Source organism: Cololabis saira, chromosome 1 (assembly GCF_033807715.1).
Source record: "Cololabis saira isolate AMF1-May2022 chromosome 1, fColSai1.1, whole genome shotgun sequence".
Lineage (NCBI taxonomy): Eukaryota > Metazoa > Chordata > Actinopteri > Beloniformes > Belonidae > Cololabis > Cololabis saira.
The window spans coordinates 15,612,950-15,633,200 of record NC_084587.1 but is presented as its reverse complement, the minus strand read 5'-3'; the positions used below and the strand labels follow the sequence as shown (position 1 = coordinate 15,633,200).

At 39.1% G+C, this 20,251-nt stretch overlaps 2 protein-coding genes across 3 annotated transcripts; both read right to left on the bottom strand.

Annotated features, from left to right (window-relative positions):
* Nucleotides 1-33: 33 nt before the first annotated feature.
* ugdh (UDP-glucose 6-dehydrogenase) lies at nt 34-8,256 on the bottom strand. 2 transcript variants are annotated; one of them, XM_061709994.1, is made up of 12 exons: nt 7,997-8,256; nt 6,386-6,547; nt 5,760-5,861; nt 4,673-4,873; nt 4,405-4,602; nt 3,582-3,729; nt 3,187-3,281; nt 2,974-3,104; nt 2,584-2,723; nt 943-1,034; nt 744-854; nt 34-664 (listed from the first exon to the last, which is right to left on the bottom strand). In XM_061709994.1, the coding sequence occupies exons 2-12, from the start codon at nt 6,545-6,547 to the stop codon at nt 554-556; spliced, it is 1,491 nt and encodes a 496-aa protein (XP_061565978.1). In that variant the 5' UTR covers nt 7,997-8,256; the 3' UTR covers nt 34-553. The 2 variants fall into 2 exon arrangements, with proteins under 2 accessions (XP_061565978.1, XP_061565897.1); XM_061709913.1 differs by having other exon boundaries at nt 8,005-8,255.
* Nucleotides 8,257-12,877: 4,621 nt separating this feature from the next.
* On the bottom strand, nt 12,878-20,066 carry map9 (microtubule-associated protein 9). Its single transcript, XM_061730112.1, has 13 exons — nt 19,786-20,066; nt 18,179-18,266; nt 17,616-18,071; nt 17,288-17,460; nt 17,105-17,213; nt 16,951-17,018; nt 16,790-16,851; nt 16,545-16,707; nt 15,045-15,131; nt 14,737-14,898; nt 14,505-14,650; nt 13,987-14,122; nt 12,878-13,659 (listed from the first exon to the last, which is right to left on the bottom strand). Exons 1-13 carry the CDS (start codon nt 19,855-19,857, stop codon nt 13,540-13,542), a joined length of 1,842 nt encoding a protein of 613 aa, XP_061586096.1. The 5' UTR covers nt 19,858-20,066; the 3' UTR covers nt 12,878-13,539.
* Nucleotides 20,067-20,251: the final 185 nt, after the last annotated feature.

The window sequence follows — 20,251 nt, the reverse complement described above, 5'->3', positions numbered from 1 at the left end:
GATTCTTCAAATGATCTGTTAGAAATAAAATATAAAATGTATATTTGTATTTAAAGTATTAAAAATCTTCAGTCGTAATTTGGTGGTTTTCACTTGTTTTGAATGATCAACAGCTCAAATTAAGGATACACCTCACACTTTTATTGCATTGGCCCTTGAAACAGTCCGACAGAGAAGACATACAAGATGCTTTATAAAAATATTTTTGTAAAACTGCAATTTTGAATATTACTAAAAGTATACAGTAGGTCATGTAAAAAGGTAGCATATACAGTTCTTTAAAAACACGTACAGCAGACAGCTCATCTTTGATTTGTGCTAAATGAAGCGCAGCATGTAATGTAAAAAGTAAACGGAGAATCTGGAATGGTTTATCATAAAAATAATCACATTTGATTAAAGTGTCCATTAGCTGCTCGTTCGGCCCCTCTGGTCAGAGTCTTTTTGCCAACAGAGGAGCAGGACTCTTCGTTGAGGGACCTCCAGCCTCCTGTTGTAGCTCTGACGAGGCTGAGAGAGGAATGCGTCATGTCATGTGGGGGAGAAATCGGCTTCAGACGTTTGCCTTCTTGGCGGGAGGTTCGCCAGCAGTGATGCGAGGACAAGAAGCTCCCATGGTGTAAGGAATCCTCGCCGCCGTCACTTTCTTTCCAATGGTTTCGATCTGCGGCCAGAGAAGAGCAGTTAACTTTACGCCTTCGCCTTCTACGAGAAGGACGTGCGGTTTTTTTGTTTCTGCTCACCTGGAAGCCGATGCCCTGGAGTTGGGAGTGGAGGTGGTCCAGCACCCTGCGGCCGTCGAACACGAAGGCCGGCTTCAGCATCTTCTTGTAGATCTTCTCGTAGTCGAGTTCCTGTGAGGAGTTAGAGAAGCGTGAGCGCTAAATCCAAGCTATGAGGGGGAGAAAGGGAATTTCTGAGGTGGCTGAAGGCGGTTGTGACCTTAAACATGTCCCACTCAGTGCAGATGACCAACGCATGCGCACTCTGACAAGCCTCGTACGGGTCTGAGGTTATAGTCACCAGGTCAGACACTAGAAAATAAAAATGATCAGTGTTAGTGTATGAATTGTATCATTGATCACAGTGAAGAATCAGAAGGAAATCACCTAAAACCTTTCAGTTTATACACCCCCCCCCCCACCTAGTTTGTTTTAAACTTGTTTATAACCACCAGATTTATGAGCTCATATTCATACTAATAAACTAAGTTTAATCTAGGTTTAACTGCTCCAGCAGTGTCTTATCATATAAAAATAAACACCTCTTTAATTTGCAACTACATGATTTAGTTCATTGTTGATTTCTTTTCTGAGGGGCAGCGACATCGTTAGTAAAGTCAAGATGACATGAAATTGTCTTGTTTTTAGAGGGATATAAGACAACAATTGATTTTTTTTTGTTAAAACTCAATTTTTTTTTTCGGGGCACAGTGGCGTAGCTGGTAGTGCAGCTGCCTCACAGCTAGAAGGTCCTGGGTTCAATTCTCGCCAGGGACGCTGTTGGTGCCGAGGGCGTGTTAAGTTCCCCCATGACTTGGCGAAAAGGCCTTTTGTGTGGAGTTTGCATGTTCTCCCCGTGTTCCCTTGGGGTAGCAATGTGAGCTACCCTCACAAAAACATGCAGCAGTCCTGGGCTTTACACTGCCCCCTCTGGCCAGCCAGGGCGCCGGATGGGGTGGGGAGGATCTGGCTGGAAAAATGTGATCCTTCCGTGCACTATGTACGGCCGGAGAAGCCCCACCCTGACTGGTGAAAGGAAGCGGCCGTTTCACTTCTCAAGTAAGGAGGAGATTTGGTTTGCTCTTTCTTTATTTCTAGGCCCTCCCAGGGTTGGTAGAGCGATCAATACCCAGGACTGACTTGGGTAGGAACACTGGGTGAGAAAATGGGTGGGGGTGGGGGTGTAAAAAATTTTTTTTTCCAAATCAATTAGGGGGGGGGGGGGGAAAGGAAAAACTGCCCAAAAAGTCACGTGATTGCTCGACTCAAACAGCCCAGCTAGTCCATCGAGTGACCTCTATCCTGAAAAGTTATCTAAGGTAATCAGAATATTTACACACACATACACACTCTATTTTATTCGTTTTAAGAAAGTGAATGGAGCCATGCACCAGTGTTTTTAAGTTTGAAATGCTCCCAAACCAAGCTGTGCTTTCTTCATGTACACGTTTTATTTCTAGAGCAGCGTTGTGTTCCCATTCTAGAAGCAACTCTAGGAGAACCACGATGAGTTTTGTTCCCTGCTAGTAACTTCAGAACAGTAAAATTGAGCTTTTTTTTTTTCAAAAAACATAAGACGTGACAAAATTCTTAAAAAGTTATCGATAATCAATTGATAATACACATCCCTACTTTCAAGACACTTGTGCTAAATCATTTCCAGAATATTCATTTCAGACACATTCATTTTAAACTGAAACACATTCAGTGATTCAGCCAAATTTTTTACCTCAAATATTTTCCTCAGTATAAAGAGTTTCTTCAGAAGTTTGACTAAAGACTTTCAGTGTTCAAATGTTTTTCAGAAAAGTACCAGCTCGAGTCTTAAAGCTGCTCCTGTGTGAAACACAGACACACCTACCTCTCTCTGGGTTGTCCCCTGAGATGTTGGGCTGCGAGAGGTCATGAATTATTTGCTCCTTAAGAACTTTGGGGTCATAGATGAACAGCTTGGCTCCTTCATCCAGTAAATACTTAGAGATGTAGATACTGGACGACTCCCTGGAGTTGCGAAACAACAACGAACACAAACATTAAAGCTGGGTCATAGTTCACAGACAAATCCTTTGGCAAGTTTACAAGTAGAGTAAAAGATAACCGATGACCGTGCAGTTTTTACACAAACGTCTAGTAGAAATGCCGTTGTGGATTATTATTTAACCAAGATAGCTAAAAGGTCAATCTTCAAAAGCTTTCCAGAATTGAAACAAAAAAAAAAAAAATAGAAGACCAAAAAAACAAGGGGACTAACCTAGTGTCACCTGTGTCTTTTTTGAAAGCAAAGCCCAGCAGAGCAATCTTCTTTCCAGTGACAGTGTTGAAGAGACAGTCGATGATCCTGGAGGCAAAGCGTCGTCTTTGGTACTCGTTCATGTCTATAACCTGAGCAAAATCACAAATGAGTATAAGAAGAGAAATAAAGCCTCCTGCGAGGCTGCGACGTGCTTTACTGTGCCGTTCTCACCTGCTGCCAGTAGGACGCCACCTCAGGAAGGTTGAGGGCCTCGCACAGATACACCAGATTGAGGACATCTTTCTGGAAACAGCTCCCGCCGAAACCTGCCCGGGGTTACACACGTCAAGTCTGTACTCAACTGATGTTACATTTACAACATATCTCATTTAAAAACTTTAATTATCCCAAAGGAGACTCTCAGTCATCCAGGTCAAGGTGACTCAAGGCATGAAACAAGACAACTGGGGGTCAAATCATTCCTCCGGTTGCCTCGTTTCAAGCCTTTGACAGTTATTTTTAGCTTTGTAATTGTAAGAATCGATATTTCTCTCTTCCCCTTTGAGTGCAGCGTATGCTGCCAGATGCCACGCATCCTACACAGACTTTGTTGGTCGACTCCTTACCCACGCTGGCCTTGAGGAACTTGCTGCCGATTCTCTGGTCCATGCCGATGGCCTTGGCTACCTCCTCCACGTCGGCGCCAGTGGCCTCACACAGAGCGCTGATGCTGTTGATGCTGCTGATTCTCTGTGCCAGGAATGCATTGGCAGCCTGGACATTACACACACACACACAAACACACTTTATTATGCAGATTATGCAGTGACAAAATACAAAAAAAAGGTGAGAAAACAACGTGTCAATAGTAAAGAAACCAAACTACAAGTACGCTTTTACTTCAACTTGATTAATAAATAAACTACTGGTGCAAATTTCTCGAGAGTGAGTCTAATAGTTTTCATTTTCCATTAACAGAGCTGTCACAGATTAGGGCAAAAGATATTTCATTGACAAATACTCGTTTAGGTCATTTTCAAATGTCTGATATGCTGTCATTTATGTATGTGGACCTAAAGAGTTTTTTCTTTACTGATATGTCAGAAAATGTTAAAGAGTCGGAGTGTGTTTGACCACAGGCTTTACAAAAGGGTGACAGTCATAATTAATTGTTAATTATTGTTAAATAATTTGCAAAATCCAGAAAATAACAGATTCATTACCCATCCAAACAATTAATAAGTAATAATATGACTGTAAATAGTAAATTTATCATCTTTGTGTTTCTGATAGCCGGCCTTCTAAAACAATCAACTTCCTCAAACCTATGGTGGTTTCTCAGTTTCAAAGAAAATAAACCCTTATTAAGTTATTAATGATCAATTATTAGATACTGTTTAGGGGAAATTCACTGGAAATAGAGGTATGAGAGTGAACAGCGTTGCTCACCAGCTTGGAGAGTTCGGACGACCACGTGTTGGTGGTGATGATTCGCGCTTTGGGGACCCAGTTTTCATACACGGCACAAAGTGCCCTGATGGCTCTTTGTCCTTCCTCTGTCTCATCCCCACCGATCAGGACACGGTCCGGCTCCTTCAGGTCTCGGACCGCGGTTCCTTCTGCAAGGAACTCTGGGTTGGACAGCACCTGGAGCAGCGGCACATTTTTAGACACGAGATATATCTTGAGAGTTCAGTAAAAGTATAAAAACACCCACCTGGAGATTGAGGCTGGGTTTGGTGTTGGCGTCGAATATCCGTCTGATGCTCTCGGCGGCGCGCACAGGGACCGTGCTTTTCTCCGTGACAATCTTATAGCCATCAGACACCTCGACGATCCGCCGAGCACAGGCTTCGATGAACTTCAGGTCAGCAGCACGACCCTTCCCCATGCCGTAGGTCTTGGTCGGGGTGTTGACCTTCGGAAGAGGTTCAGTTATAGGCAGTACTCAAGTTGTAAAAAAAAAAAAAAAAAAAAATCAGGGGGGATGGTGGATTTTATCATATGGGGACAGATAATTTGTGCTGATTACAAATAATACAATATATTACAAATAATAGCACTGACCAAAACACCTGCAGAAATACTGCAGGAATGACATAGCAGCAGTTAAATGCAGCCTTCTGTAAGCTTTAAATATCCACTGGGCTTACATCAAATACATCAAAACACAACAATAAAAAACAGTTTTCTGAACTTATCAATATGACTCTGTCCTTCACAGGATAAGTAAAATGGATCACTGCAAAAACTCAAAATCTTAACAAGAATATTTGTCTTATTTATATTTAAAATGTCTCATTTTAGTAAAAAAATCTCATTACACTTAAAACAAGACCAATCATTGGAAAAAACAACAATTTTAACCTGTTCCAAGTAGATTTTCACTTAAAATAAGTAGAAAAATCTGCCAGTGGAACAAGATTTTTTTGCTTGTAATGAGAACATACATCTTGTCCCACTGGCTGGATTTTTTCTACTTATTTCAAGTTAAATTTTACTTGAAACAGGTGAAAATTGTCAAATAAGTTATTTTTCTGGTGTTATTTTTCTGGTGATGACTCTAAATGTTGAAATAGCAGTAAAACCACATTCATTGATGAAATGACATAAGGGATGGAAAGGGGGGATGGCAGTTTTACAGGGGGGATGATTTTGACCGTTTTTATTTCAGGGGGGATGCCATCCCCCCTCATCCCCCTCAACTCGAGTACTGGTTATAGGGTGAAAAGGCAGAAACGTGGCTTTCTGAGCAACAGGAAACCATTGCATTACATCAGTGCAGTGCAAACTGGGAGACTCACAGAGATAAAGACGAGGTCAGCATCCCTGATGGCCGAGTCTACGTCTGTAGAAAAGAACAGATTTTTCCCTCTGCATGACTCAACCACCTCTTGCAGTCCCGGCTGAAATGAGAAGAAGTTGGAATAAGTGAATAAGTGAGAAAAAAACAAAAAAAAAAACATTCAACAACACCCAAGACATCTAAGAACAGATGACGCCAACCGACTTTAGTCATGATGATGCAATACCTTGTGGCTGGCTTGATGCAGTTTAGTTGCAAAACAGTCTGGGACTAATTTCTGTCTCATTTAACCCATGATGGAGTATTTTAGCACAAACAATGGCTGGAGCAGTTGCCTAGGAACATCCGCCCCCAGCACACGTCAAATGTGCCTCGTAATGCTGACAACCCTACTGAGACATTAGGCGTGGCCACTGAGTACTGAGGTCAGACGTTTGGATGCCAAACCAGCGCGAGTCTCATTAATGAACAGGCCGGCCTTGTATCTGGATGACAAAGTTCAGATGGTAAAGGTGAATCCACGGATTCTGATACGCTGTCAGAGTTCAACTTTGATCCAAAATCATACTTGATCATGTTTCACCTTTAGCTCTCTTTCTTTGTGTAATAATGCTGATATTGTACCTCATAAATGGGGAGCGTATCAGCGTTCCAGGCTTTGATGCGGGACTCGTTGACATCCACGACGGTCACAGTGATGTCTGGACACATCTGGGCGATGACGCTGCATGTTGGGCCCCCGACATACCCAGCTCCAATGCAACAGATCCTTTTTATCTGAAACATCTGTTGGAGACAAACGCATGAATACGTAAATGTCAAGCTTGATTACGGTAACCCTTGTGCTGTCTTTGGGTCAAAATGACCCAATTCTTCTATTCTTCTTTCCTCCTGCCATGCTCTCTCCTTCCTTCTCCCTTCCTCCTTTACTCCTTTTTCTTCCTACCTCCCTTTCGTCATTCATTCCTTTAGTACCTTCTTTGCTTTTCCTTCCTTCTTTTATCCATTCCTTCCTTCTTCCCTCCCTTCTTTTTTCCTTTTCTCCATTCCTTCCTCCCTCCCTTCATTTCTCCCTTCCTTCCATCTTTTCTCCCTTCTTTCCTTCCTTCCATCTTTTCTCCCTTCCTTACTCCCTTTCCCACTTCCGTCCATCTTTTATCCCTTCCTTACTCCCTTCCTTACTCCCTTCCTTACTCCCTTCCTTACTCCCTTCCTTACTCCCTTCCTTTCTCCTTTCTTCCTCCCTTCCATCTTTTTTCCTTTCCTTACTCCCTTTCCTACTTCCTTCCTTCTTTTCTCCTTTCTTCCTTCTTTCCTTCCTTCCATCTTTTATCCCTTCCCTACTTCCTTCCTTCTTTTCTCCTTTCATCCTTACTTCTTTCTTTCCTCCGTTTCATCTTTTCTCCTTTCCTTACTCCCTTTCCTACTTCCTTCCTTCTTTTCTCCTTTCTTCCTTCTTTCCTTCCTTCCATCTTTTATCCCTTCCTTACTCCCTTTCCTACTTCCTTCATTCCTTCTTTTTCCCCTCTTCCTTCATTCCTTCTTTTTTCCCCTCCACCCTCCCTTGACCCAAAGACAGCACAAGGGTTAAAAGTCCCCATCAGTTAGGGGGGAAGAGATGCTTCCTATGATCACTTCTAAGAAAATACAGATGTAAAAGTTTGACACACAAAAAAAGTATCATCTTTCTTTTTTTTAAAGAAGCAAGTAAAGTTATGGTCAAAGTCATGATTGACTGAAAATAAAGTGCATTTCTCATCATTTTAACACATAAACTTTAAAAATCTAAACCCCCACAGACAATTTGACAGCAAACAAACAATCAAAACATCTAAATATTAATCAAGTAATCCGGTTAAAGCCTTCTGACTTGCTCATCCTGGTGATGTGTTACCTGCAGTACCGTTACAGCCTGCTGGCAAATAAAGACTCTTTCATTTCTGCAGCCACGTCTGAAGGCTGATTTATGGTCCCGCGTTACACCAACGCAGAGCCCGCGCCGTAGGGTACGCGGCGACGCGCTCCGTACGTAGCGCGTCGCCGCGTACCCTATGGCGTAAGCTCTGCGTCGATTTAACGCGGAACCATAAATCAGGCTTGACAGAGAGGAAAATGAGCTCTTTATCCCCAAACCCTCAGCAGCCTGCAGCCAAATTCAAGCTACATCACCTCCTCTCTCCAAACAGTGGATGAATGGACTCTGTTGGCCGGCTAGAAAAACGCCAAATCACGTACACCGTTACCTCTGCCACCTCGACGGTCCGTCAACTTCAGGAATGAGCGGATTCTGCTGCTTTTTCTCCGTTAAATGAGTCCAAGCAGGTCCAAACAGCCGCTAGACGCAGAAGCGGGGTTACACTCACAACTTCCTGGAAAAAACCCTTACGGAACCAGCACCCAGGACGTGTCTCCCTCCGAGCTTGTGGGTCTGGTAAGTTTTGGGGGAAAAGCCGTCCTTAAAGGGACTCGGTTCCACTCAGTCTCCTTCAGCAGCAGCTGAAGCACGCTCGCTTCCGGGGGAGACCTTTCAAAATAAAGGTACGGAATTCATTCCGCATCAACAGAGGAACCGTGGTAGTTTTCTTTCCGTTCCTCTTTGTCTAAAAAGGTGTTTTTACATGTAGATATGGTCATACGTTCCGACAAACGCCACGCAATAAACGCAATATTTTAACCCTGACTTAAAAGAAAAGAGATTTGTTTCGCAAGTTGCATCAATATTTAGAATAGAATAGAACATAATAGAACATAATAGAATAGAATAGAATAGAATAGAATAGAATAGAATAGAATAGAATAGAATTAAAAATATTTTAATAGAATAAGATTGAATGGAATAGAATAGAATAGAAAATATTTGAATAGAATAGATTGGTATGGAATAGAATAGAATAGAATGGAATGCAATAGAATGGAATATAATAGAGTAGAATAAAATAGAAGATATTTGAACAGAATAGATTGGAATAGAATAGAATAGAATAGAAAATATTTGAATAGAATAGATTGGAATGGAATAGAATAGAATAGATTGGAATAGAATGGAATGCAATAGAATGGAATATAATAGAGTAGAATAAAATAGAAAAATGTGAATAGAATAAATTGGAATTGAATGGAATAGATTGGAATAGAATAGAATAGAATAGAATAGAATAGAATGGAAAATATTTGAATAGATTGAAATGGAATAGAATAGAATAAAAAATATTTGAATAGAATAGATTGGAATGGAATAGAATAGAATAGATTGGAATAGAATGGAATGCAATAGAATGCAATAGAATGGAATATAATAGAGTAGAATAAAATAGAAAAATTTGAATAGAATAAATTGGAATGGAATGGAATAGATTGGAATAGAATAGAATAGAATACAATGGAAAATATTTGAATAGATTGGAATGGAATGGAATAGAATGGAATAGAATGGAATGCAATAGAATGCAATAGAAGAATAGAATAGAATAGAGAATGGTGACTAATGACCTGCTCCTGGCTGCACACAAGGGGGATAGCTCGATTCTGGTCCTGCTAGATCTTAGTGCAGCCTTGGCTACAGTTGACCATTCTATCCTGTTACGGCATCTTGAAACGTGGGTTGTTTAAAAGGGTCTGCTTTTAACTTATTACACTCTTACCTGTCAAACAGAACTTTTAATGTGGTCCTTAATAACTCCTCATCTTCCGTCTCCCATTTCATCCATGGTGTTCCTCAAGGGTCAATTTTGGGGCCATTATTATTCTCCATTTATATGCTGCCCCTGGGTCAAGTCATCAAGAAACACAACATACAGTAGCCTACCAGTGTTATGCCGACAACACTCAGTTATATGTTCCATTAAGAGCCACCGATCAGAGCAGTCTCACCCAACTCACCGCCTGTCTTTCCGACATCAATTCCTGGACATCCCAAAATGTTCTCAAATTAAACAATGATAAAACAGAAATTATTTTATTTGCCACTCCCAAATCCTCCAGCCAGATATCTGCCAATCTCGGAACCCTATCACACTACATCAAACCAACTGCTTGGAATTTGGGTGTTTTATTTATCTCCGGTCTTTGTTTTAATGAACAAATTAAGAAAGTTGTCCAGTTGTGTTTTTACCAGCTGAAGTTGATTTCCAAAATCCAATCTTTTTTATCTCCTGATAATCTCCACAAAGTTGCCCATGCTTTTATTCTCTCTCGCTTGGATTATTGGCACGCCCTTTACACCGGTATTTCTCAATCATCACTCCACGGCCTTCAGTTGATACAAAATGCTGCTGCTCGTCTGATCACTGCCTCAAGAAAATTTGAACATATCACTCCAATTCTGTCGTCCCTTCACTGGCTTCCTGTTCAATATTGCATTGATTTAAACATTTTATTGCTGACTTTTAAGGCCCTAAATAACCAAGCCCCTAGTTATTTTAAAGAACTTTGAACCCCCTACCTGCCAGGGTGCTCCCTCAGAGATCAGCAAGTAGTGGCCTTCTGATCATTCCCAGGGCCCGACTTGTGACCAAAGGTGATGGAGCTTTTGCAGTCCGGGCCCCCAAACTTTGGAATTCTTTACCTGCTGAGATCAGGTCAGCTAAATCCCCCACTGCTTTTAAATCTTTACTAAAAACATTCCTTTTTAGAAAAGCTTTTATTGTGGTGTGAATATTGCTATTCATTTTAGACTTGGTTATTGCTGTCTTATGTTCTTATCCACTATGCACTGTATTTTTATCTTGATGTATTTTATTGTTCTTGTGAAGCACTTTGTAACTTTGTTAAGAACGGTGCTATATAAATAAAATGTATTATTATTATAAAATATTTGAATAGAATAGATTGGAATGGAATATAATAAATTGGAATAGAATGGAATAGAATAAAATAAAATAGAACAGAATAAAATGACCTTTATCCATCCCACAAGGGGAAACCTGCACTGTTTACAGTCTTCTTCTTGTCGAGTCTTCATGGTGGTAAGGTTGACAGCTAGATGACATCCATCCATTTTCCACACATTTTTGTGAGTAGGGGGCAGGTAGTAGTTGGCAGGTAAGGAGGGGGGTGATATCCTGGGGGCCAGTGCCACGAATGCACGTAGTTGGATTCGTAGTATATCCCCATTTCACCATTTCCACCTTTGTTCGTCCAACTTTGGTGTTGAGGACGTTGAGACACTTCTATCTAGTCCATGTTTCATCCTTGCCTTTTGGGAGGCCTTTCAGATGGCAGTATTTTGCATTTTGGCAGTATTACAGTTTACAGTAACAAAGGGCATAGCAGAAATAAAGAGTACTCACTAGAATAATAAGATCAAATAGAATAAAACAGAGAGGCAAGGTATAAAAGGAAAAAAAAGACAGACTGTACATTAAACTGTACACATTTGAACTATATTATGAATAGAGAAATAAAGTACACTGTAGGAATTATTTACACATTGTTTGACCCGTGTATTGCATTTGGGAATATTGCACATATAGTTCCAATTTCACAGTTGTACTTGGTACGTGTTTCAGTGTGTTTTGTGTGATCTACTCCTAGTAGGCCTGGTTGTAAAGTCTGTAACAGCAACAGGAAGGAAGGACCTGCGGTAGCGTCCCTTCACACACTTGGGGTGGTGCAATCTGTTACTGAAGGAGTTACACGGTGTCAAAGGGTCATGCATGGGGTGAGAGTCCCTTTCCAGGAGGGACGTTATCTTATCTAACATCCTCTTGTCTCCCACAATCTGCGCCATTTATTTGCATAAACCTCTGAAATTCAAATTATAAAGCAAAAATACTTTATTAATGCCCTAAGGGTAGGTCATAGTTGAAATAGTCACGATTTCAGTCTCGTCAGTCTCATTGTATAGGGTTAGTGCTATGGATAGTTTTTTAGTCTCTTTAAGTCACTGGCTCTGATGCTGCACCCCCAACAGATAACTGTAGACGTGATTGAACTCTCCACAACAGACTTATAAAAGATGTTGGCTACATCTTGGACCTAAGCTTCGTTAAGCAGTAAAGTCTGCCCTGACTTCTTCAAAAAGTATATTCAGCAGTGTTGTGTATTTCTGGATGACGACTTGCTAATCAAGAAGCCTGAGTTATGATGATAATAAAACTTTATTAATCATAGCCCTTTCCTCAACATTTGGTTTTATCTTGCTCTTTTATTTCCTTTTTATGCTCTTAATCCCTATTTGTTTTATTCTTCTTTTATCCTGCTCCGCTTTTTATTGTTAAGCTCTTTGTGATTTTTATCTGTGCTATAGAAAAAAAGTTGATTGATTGACAATGTTACAAAGTGTTTTAGTTTTAGTGAAATATATGGATGATACAAATTAGATGATACAAAGCAATACTATAGAGCTGAATTCCCTTCGTTAAAAGGTGTTATCTAGGTATGTAACAGATAAGCCTCCCAAAACAGTCAACCTCATGGTAATAAGACCTGGTCCAAGAGTCCCTTTATAGAAGTTTATGAGATCTGCTTTTTAAAGTACTCCTCCCTTAGCGTTTTTTTTTTCTTCTTCAAAAATCTGGTAAATAATATCACTTCAAATCATGGATTATACAATTTCTTCAGATCAAAAAGATTTTTGTCCTTCATATACGGGAGATCTTTCCTTCCCATACACATAACTATGTTTTGTTGAGGAAATTTGGATAATTGGATAGTTGATGCAACACCTAATTTCTCTTTGGGGATTAATAAAGTTTTGTAGAATGGAATTTAAAAATATGAAAAAATTATATGACATAGCACTGGAGCTCTACTGGCAACGTCTTCACAAGGACTGATTGCATGGGCCTGAACTGGATACCTTCAAACTTTCAAACATCTTTTAAAAAGAAGAAAAAAAACAAAACATCATGGAGCTGGACCATAAAGCATGAAGGATCATTAGAGGATAATTGCACTGGAGTACACATGCCATAAACAAATACCTTATTATGTTCCACTGTGTTTAAGTTGTAAATACCAAAGTCCTGTCTTTGTAGAAACCTGTTTGAAGTAACGTGTTTTACCCGTAGGCCAAAAATAACGTTTTTTGGGGAACACACAAAAACAACATTTATACAGCAGTAGTATCTTTACTGATTGTGATAGTTATGCAAAAAAAAAACATAGAAAATATATAAAACTGGGCTATTAACTTTTTTCTTTTGCAAATAGAATAAAAATAAGAAATAAAATATTAAATAGTGAGAACTCTTATCTTATCGGGTACACTAGCTGGGTACAATAAAAAGCTCATGGTGGTCACTGCTTTTATTTAAAAGTCTTCTGACTTTTCAGATCAATTGTTTGTTTGGAAAAGTTCAGGCACTAAGAAGATTGTTAGAAAGACGGTAAAAACAGCCAGTAAACGGTTGGGATCTACATTACCAAGTCTGGAAAGTAGTTATAGGGATTGGGTTATGAACGAAGCAAACACTATTATGAGAGAAGAGAGGCATCAACATGTGTCTGTTTTTTTTTTTAAACTGCTGTAATCTGCATGGTGCCCTTGACCCCTTCTGTTTTTATAAGAACAGGTACAAACTATGTTTTAAAGTGATGAAACTCTTAAATATAGACTTTATAAAAATAATAGCTGGTCTGGCCAAAATGTTCCTTTTAATGTGTAATGCAAGTGCATGTGTATATTGTTTATTATTCATATTATGTTGGAGTGTGGAAATGCCAAGTCGCCTGCTGCAAACAAATTTCCCTCCATACAAAGAAATAATATTGTATCAATCTCAAACGTAAAATAGCACTACCAAATTTTCTAGTGGTGCTTTGTTACATTTCAAAAGTCATTTTCGAAACGGTATGGTTTTACTGGGAGGGCTCCACGGCGGAGGTGGACTGTCACTGAGTATTTCTTGTATACGTCTTTCGTCTCTTCGTCTCTTCTGTTCTAGATCTTTTCTTCTCTGTTGAAAAAAGAAAATATTACTGAATAAGGGTGTATTTTATGACAACATTTTTATTGTACATTCATGAAATAAAAGCTGTAGTCAAACAATGTATCTCTGGTATGGCGTAAAGTGGAAATAATGAGAGGTATAAAACTGAATCACTCAAGTAAAGTGATTCATAGTTTACTTCCATGGGAAATAATGTACTTCACTATACTTCCATAGAAATAACTTCATTATGAATGAAATAGGAATTCAGATTAGTGACTGATTGTGATTTCCCAATGAGAGAAACTTTATGTCAACAGTACATGACCTCTGATGCTGTTCACTTGTACTCACCAGCCAGTTTTCATACATCTCTAAGGCCATTTTATCTCTTTCCTCTTTCAGGTATTGCTCCTCTTCTTCTTGATTTTTTAATTCTTTGCGTTCCATTGAAAGTTTTTCATGAACAACGTCTTTCTTCTTTTCGCACCTTAATCAGGTCAAAAGAGAAATTACGATAAAAAAAAAACAAAAAAAACAACAGCCTGAGAAGAGAAATACCTCCTGTTGTTGGAGAACCAGGTGGTTAAAACACAAACATCCAGCTGTGACTGCCATCTAGAGGACAATTATTGTCACATCCAAACAGATTCTTGTTGGATGCACCAGCACTAGCCGGGGCCTTTTGCCATTAGTGTCTCAGTTAGTTAACTATAGATTAACCTCTGGATTTTCAGTTTCACAAAACTAGAAACTAACTTCCTGTGGTGCAAATTTGATAACCAGTGTAGTGATGGGTCAGATGCAGTACAAGCTCATAGATTGTAGTCTATTGTGAGTACTGTACCATTTTTTAAATGATCTACACTCACCAGTTAGAAAAAGCAGATTTGCTTTCTCTTGTCTTCTCTTCCAGTTTATCTTGTTTTTGTAGCTTCCGTTCATTTTCAGCCTCTTCCCGTTTTCTGTATCTCTCTTTGAGCAGATCATCATGCTCACGCTTCCACCTCTCAAAAACCTTAAATTATAATCAAAATGCGGATGAATGTCTAATTTACAAGCAAACGTGCTTACTATAGTGTCCACACCAAATGAGCACTTTACCTGTTTAGCAGTCTGTTTTTTTTCTTCTTTTTCTTCAGTCGCTCTTTGCTCTTTTATGACCATATCTTTCCTTTCTTTGGCTCTTGCTTTGAAGTATTCTGCTTTCTTTTCTTTCCAAGCTTCATATGATGCAATGGCATCTTCCTTTTTAGCCTCTTTATCCTGTTGGTTGACATAAAGATGGACAGCAGTATTGGTATATGTTAATTTGCAACGTGCACACTGTAATACCACTTCAACTAAACAGTAATGATCAAAATAAGCCAAAAGCTGATTTTATTCTTTACAGATAGTGGTGTGTGATTTACCTTTATTTCTTTCTCCTTTCGAAGCTCCTCCCTTTTCTTTAGCTGTATGTTCTCCCTTGACTTTTCTTTTTTCTTTTGTAGCCATTCCTGTTAAGAGCAAGAAGAGTCTTTTTCATAGCCAATTCAGTTCAACTTAATTCAGATACATTCAGTAATACTTTAAATATTCCATGACAGAAAAATGAATGGTGTAATTCGAAGAAAAGACAATTCTCTTAAAACAATTCCTTCAGCACTGAATGAGATTCTAAAAAAAGACAACTTTTTAAAACCAGAATTAACTTTCAGAGCTAAATTCTCTTTATCCAATATCTTAAAAGAAATATATTCAAGTGGAAATATGCTAGTCTGGGAACCTGTCTCTGGGGTGTAGTCCCCATGTGACCCCATGTGTCAAAAGTTCTCTTTTTTGTGCAAATCATATCATATGTTCTGTTGTTGGCCAGAAGACAGTTTATACCCTGCCCACAATTGAGGAAGTGAAGACTCAAGCCATTTCTTTTATTGCAATACCAGTGTGCCCGAGTTATACATAATGTGGTGAACAACAGCATATGTATATTTTTAAAGGAGCTTGAGGCCGGATTGTGGCAAGATTTATGAAAAAAATCTGTATACATTTTAAGTTTTCTAGTAATAATGTCAGATGAAGCGTTCCAAACCCAAAAGAATGAGCCCTCTAGTGTATCTCTCCTTTGCCTTGAACAGGCTGTGTGCTGCAAAATGTGCTGCAATTCGGTCCCGAATTTCCCGCGCTGGGCTGCGGATGTGACGTCACATGACGCTGCATGTGCGTTCTCCCCGTTCTCCCCGTTCTCCCGTGCCGGCTTCACTGTTGGCTGCAGTACCCCCAACGGCCGTCGTGGTGAAGGGTGGCGCTAGAGAGTCTCATTTCTTAAAAGGAGCCTCATGCTCCTCTAATATTGTGCAACTCCCAAAAACGCCAAAAGCAGGGAAAGTCTTCAAGTTATTTGCATTATATCTGAAACTGGATTATTACAAGCCTGCTAGGATTCATTTTTGTAATATGCGTGGTATACTGAGTTGAAAAATCAAAAAAGCCTTCTAGAAACTTTTAACATGGAAGATAATCTGTTAAAAAAATATATACTGCACTCCCCTCTAAAGACAGTCTTTAAAAGCAATCTAGACTAAATCTGCTTACAGTTGCAAAAACTATGCAAGTAACGTAATTGTACAGGTATATGATGTCATGTTTTTTTTTTTTTTTTTTTTTACCTTGTCTGCACACATATTAATGGTTGATACCATGCCGGTAGAAACCTCAGGCGTACATATGTGCATTATTACTATATTTAGTATACATACATATATATATATATGCATACATACGCATACACATACATAAATATACACATACAAACCATACAAATATGATGTCATGTTGAGTGCAGGCAGAGCCACACAGAATAACACTATCCAGACCTATAACTACAGCCGATTGGATGCTTGTGACGCTGGAAAATATCATGTACTTACCTGGTAAACAGCTGCTCTAACAGAATCTCCAACTTGTGGCTCAGAGTCTTGTAGGGAGACTTTACGATCCAGAACTTTGAGAGACCCCAAATACTTCGATTCCACTTTTCTGGAGCACACACTCTGAGATCTCTCTATGGTTTTGGAGTGAGGACTTGATGTCCTAATACCAATAAAACAAACTGAGTGTCAGTTATCTTTTAGTTTCATACATATAACTTCATTAATACAACTTGCATACCAACCTGGTATCAAATGATTTTTCAGGAGAATGAGAGAGCTGATCTTTTTGATTTCCTGAGCATTCCTAAGAGAACAAGTAATTATCATGTAATTAATTAAAAAAAAGAAGACATCTGACAATGAACGATCACGCTCATGCCAGATAATATACAATAAGTCTTACATTAAATTCTTCAAATGATGAAGAGTATTTTCCTTCTGGATCCTTGCTGTCATCTGGAATAAACCCATCTAAAACCGGGAAATATATCAAAAACATCAAAAAGGTTATTTATTTACAATAATACTTTAACTGTGCTAAAAAATTCGTCATTTACCTTTGGAACCAGAATCAGACGTATGCTTGTTTGGAGGTTGTGACTCTTCACTCTTATTTGAAGAGGACTTGGGGAGGCTAGATGATGCTGCGTGATCTCCATCTGTCCACTATGAGACAACACAACAAACTGATTAAATTCTAAATTATAGAATAACTAAGCAATCCGACTGTGACTCCTTACCACAATGTTGCTGGATGTATCAGTAGAGAGTGGGATTGATGCAGAAGATGTCTGCTGCCTGCTGAGATCCTGAGATGCAGTTTCTTCAGATGGTTTCTCTGGAGGGTGAAACTTCAATCCAAATGTCCTTTGCCGAGGTTTAGGTTTAGGTGGGTCTCTTTCTGTAACATTATCTTAATAACACAAAAAAGCAAGAATAAATGTTTACAATTTGAGCAACCATTTCTTTCTTTTTTTTAGGCAATATATTGAACCAAACTAAGCAGACGAGCTAAAATAGTGTTGTTCTTGTGAGATGTGGATAAGTGAGGAGTCTGGAAGCTTTTACCAATCACAGAGTTCCTCGTCTTCTCTGCTGGACCTGGAGTGTCCGCTACACTGCCGTCAGACGGTAGGGGCAAAGGTAGAGTATCATCTGATGTTTGAAACGACAGACTAGAGTTTCCTCTTGTGACCTGAGAATTGCCAGACTCCAAATCACTATTTTTAAACTGTGTGTTCTCTTCACTGACATTTGTTGGGTGCTGCGATGAAAAGGAGCCATTATAACTGTCAAATCCATCAACAGGGGACTCTGGTGGCTTGTCCTCATGTGGTTCTGATCCAGCTGTGTCATCTGATTGCGAGCTGTTTCTTTGGGTTTTCAGGAAGGAAACTTTCTTCGTCCTACTATGTCTGTCTTCATCGTCAGAAAGGTCAAAGGCGCTACATTTTGCTTTACTCTTTGCAACATTGAATCCATCAGTCTTCTTTTTTCTTGATTTGATTAGTTGGTTCAGAAAATCTGAAACAAAAAAAAACAACAACAAAAAAACATAATCTTAAATCCCATGCCATGGACTTCATGAACAAAAACATTATTTCTAGAGGTTTCATACACTGAAATCTTACCATCTTCATCATCATCGAGGTCTTCATAGTTGAACTGCTTTGTTTTTGTCTTGCTGGCTCTGGAGGATACAGCAGCCTGAAGTTCATCCTACAGAGACATAATCTCAATTTAATAGTTTAAGTGGGATGTTGGTTTCATTTAGTCCCGGCATTTTCATTTAGTAAGAAATCCAGAGCAGAATTTAGTGGTAACATAATTCTTAGTTGTTTTTTTTTTAATTTAAAGATTTTTTTGGCTCTTATGGCCCTTTATTCAAGTTGCAGACAGGAAGGGGGTAGAGAGAGAGAATGTGGATGACATGCAGCAAAGATTCAAACCTGCAACCGCTGCAGGACGACTGTAGCCTCAGTATATGAGCCGCTTGCTTAACCCACTGTGCCACAGAGCGGCTCATAATTCTTAGTTTTATTGGATCTCAGTGCTCCTTATGATACAGTTGACCACAATATATTACTCAAAACGACTGGAGAACTGGGTGGGTCTTTCTGAAACCTTACTAAACTGGTTCCAAACATACTTGGACAACAGTAAGTAAACAAGACAAAACAGAGGTAATTGTCTTTGGAGTCAAAGAAAAAACAATTAAAGGTCAGCTTCAATCTATACACTTAAAAACCACCAATCAGGCTAGAAATCTGGGTGTAGTGATTGTCTCAGACCCAAATTTGGAAAAAACACATGAAGGCATTGATTTTGGTGTACAAGATACATTACACCTCCAAAATACCCTTGTACTTGTCTAAATACTTTCAAAATGTAAAAGATGTTCACCACCATAACACTAGAGGCAGCTCCACAAATCACTTTCAGCCCAGGGTTAACTCCAAGAAAGGTTCAAATTCGTTTGCATCCTATACTACCAACATGTGGAATTCCTTACCGACAGCCATAAAAGAGCAAATCCCTAATCTCCTTCAAATCTGCCCTAAAAAGCCACCTACAGGAGGCTGCTACTCGTAACTGGGAATAATCAAAGCCTCTACTGCACATCCCGCTGTTCCTTCTGATTATTGCTTCTTGTTTTTGTTTTTTGTTTTGTTTTCTGCTTTTGTTTTGTATTACCTAGCTTATTCTATTTGTCTCATCACCTTTTTAGTCTCTCTCTGTGCAAAATAACAGTAATTCCCCCCTTTTCTTTTTTTTTTTTTACAATCTTCCCTACAAAGTACTGCTTCTTACCTGTATGTCATTCAATGTTATATGAGTTAAAAAAAGGTGTCCAATGTAAACAAGTGTAATGCTTTCTTGGAATAATGCCTTTTAGTTGACTTTGTATCAGCGAATCTGTACTGTCATGAAACTGTACCTGATCCTATGCAATTCTTCTAATAAATTCTTCAATCAATCAATCAATCAATCAGGCAATGATTTCAGCCCATCACCATAAGTAAATATAAAAGGATTTAAAAACAAAGACAACTAATGTTTCAGCAGGACTTAGAAAAACTATGCATCAACTTTGCATGCATCTTTAGCAGACTTGATTATTGTAACAGAATCTTTACAGGCTAAAAATATCATTATTATTATAAATCAGACAACTGCAGCTCATTCAGAAACCTGCTGCTCAAGTCCTCACTAAGAGCACATGCAGTTAATTTCCCACCTGAAATGTCGTTCTTTTAGACGTTTTGGGGCTTTTCGTGTAAGCTAATGTCCCAAACTCCTGATCCTTCATCACGTCAACATTAGCATGCTCGCTACCGTTCGATAAAGCCAGTAAGCTTATTAGTTATTATAGCTAATGTAACATTATTGTAACATTTTCAAGAACTTGCGGTTCAACAACTATATGTATATTTATATATATATATATAAAATAGAAATGTTATCTGACCAGAAACCAGACTAACGGTATGAGCTAACTGTACTGGGAGCTAACGGAGTTGTTGTCGGTAACCCAGGGAAACGAGCCTTGTGCATGCGCACAAATGACCCGGAACCGGCACCATGGCAACCGTTATTATTATAGATCCATGATGGCAACCGATGGCAACGCTCAAACCTGCAGAAGTTGCACTTTGATAAAACATTTTAAAATAAAATACTTTACAGATCCAAAAGTAATCACA

Excerpts from the sequence above, each read along its gene's own strand:
- ugdh (XM_061709994.1), bottom strand. The coding sequence starts at position 6,547 with ATGTTTCAGATAAAAAGGATCTGTTGCATTGGAGCTGGGTATGTCGGG. Across the intron at positions 4,874-5,759 it reads CTGACCTCGTCTTTATCTCT|GTCAACACCCCGACCAAGAC; the intron begins GTGAGTCTCCCA and ends CCTCTTCCGAAG. Across the intron at positions 3,282-3,581 it reads GTTCCTCAAGGCCAGCGTGG|GTTTCGGCGGGAGCTGTTTC; the intron begins GTAAGGAGTCGA and ends AACCCCGGGCAG.
- map9 (XM_061730112.1), bottom strand. The coding sequence starts at position 19,857 with ATGAAGGATCAGGAGTTTGGGACATTAGCTTACACGAAAAGCCCCAAA. Across the intron at positions 18,072-18,178 it reads CCTCGATGATGATGAAGATG|ATTTTCTGAACCAACTAATC; the intron begins GTAAGATTTCAG and ends TTTTTGTTTCAG. Across the intron at positions 14,123-14,504 it reads AAATCTGCTTTTTCTAACTG|GTGCGAAAAGAAGAAAGACG; the intron begins GTGAGTGTAGAT and ends GACCTGATTAAG.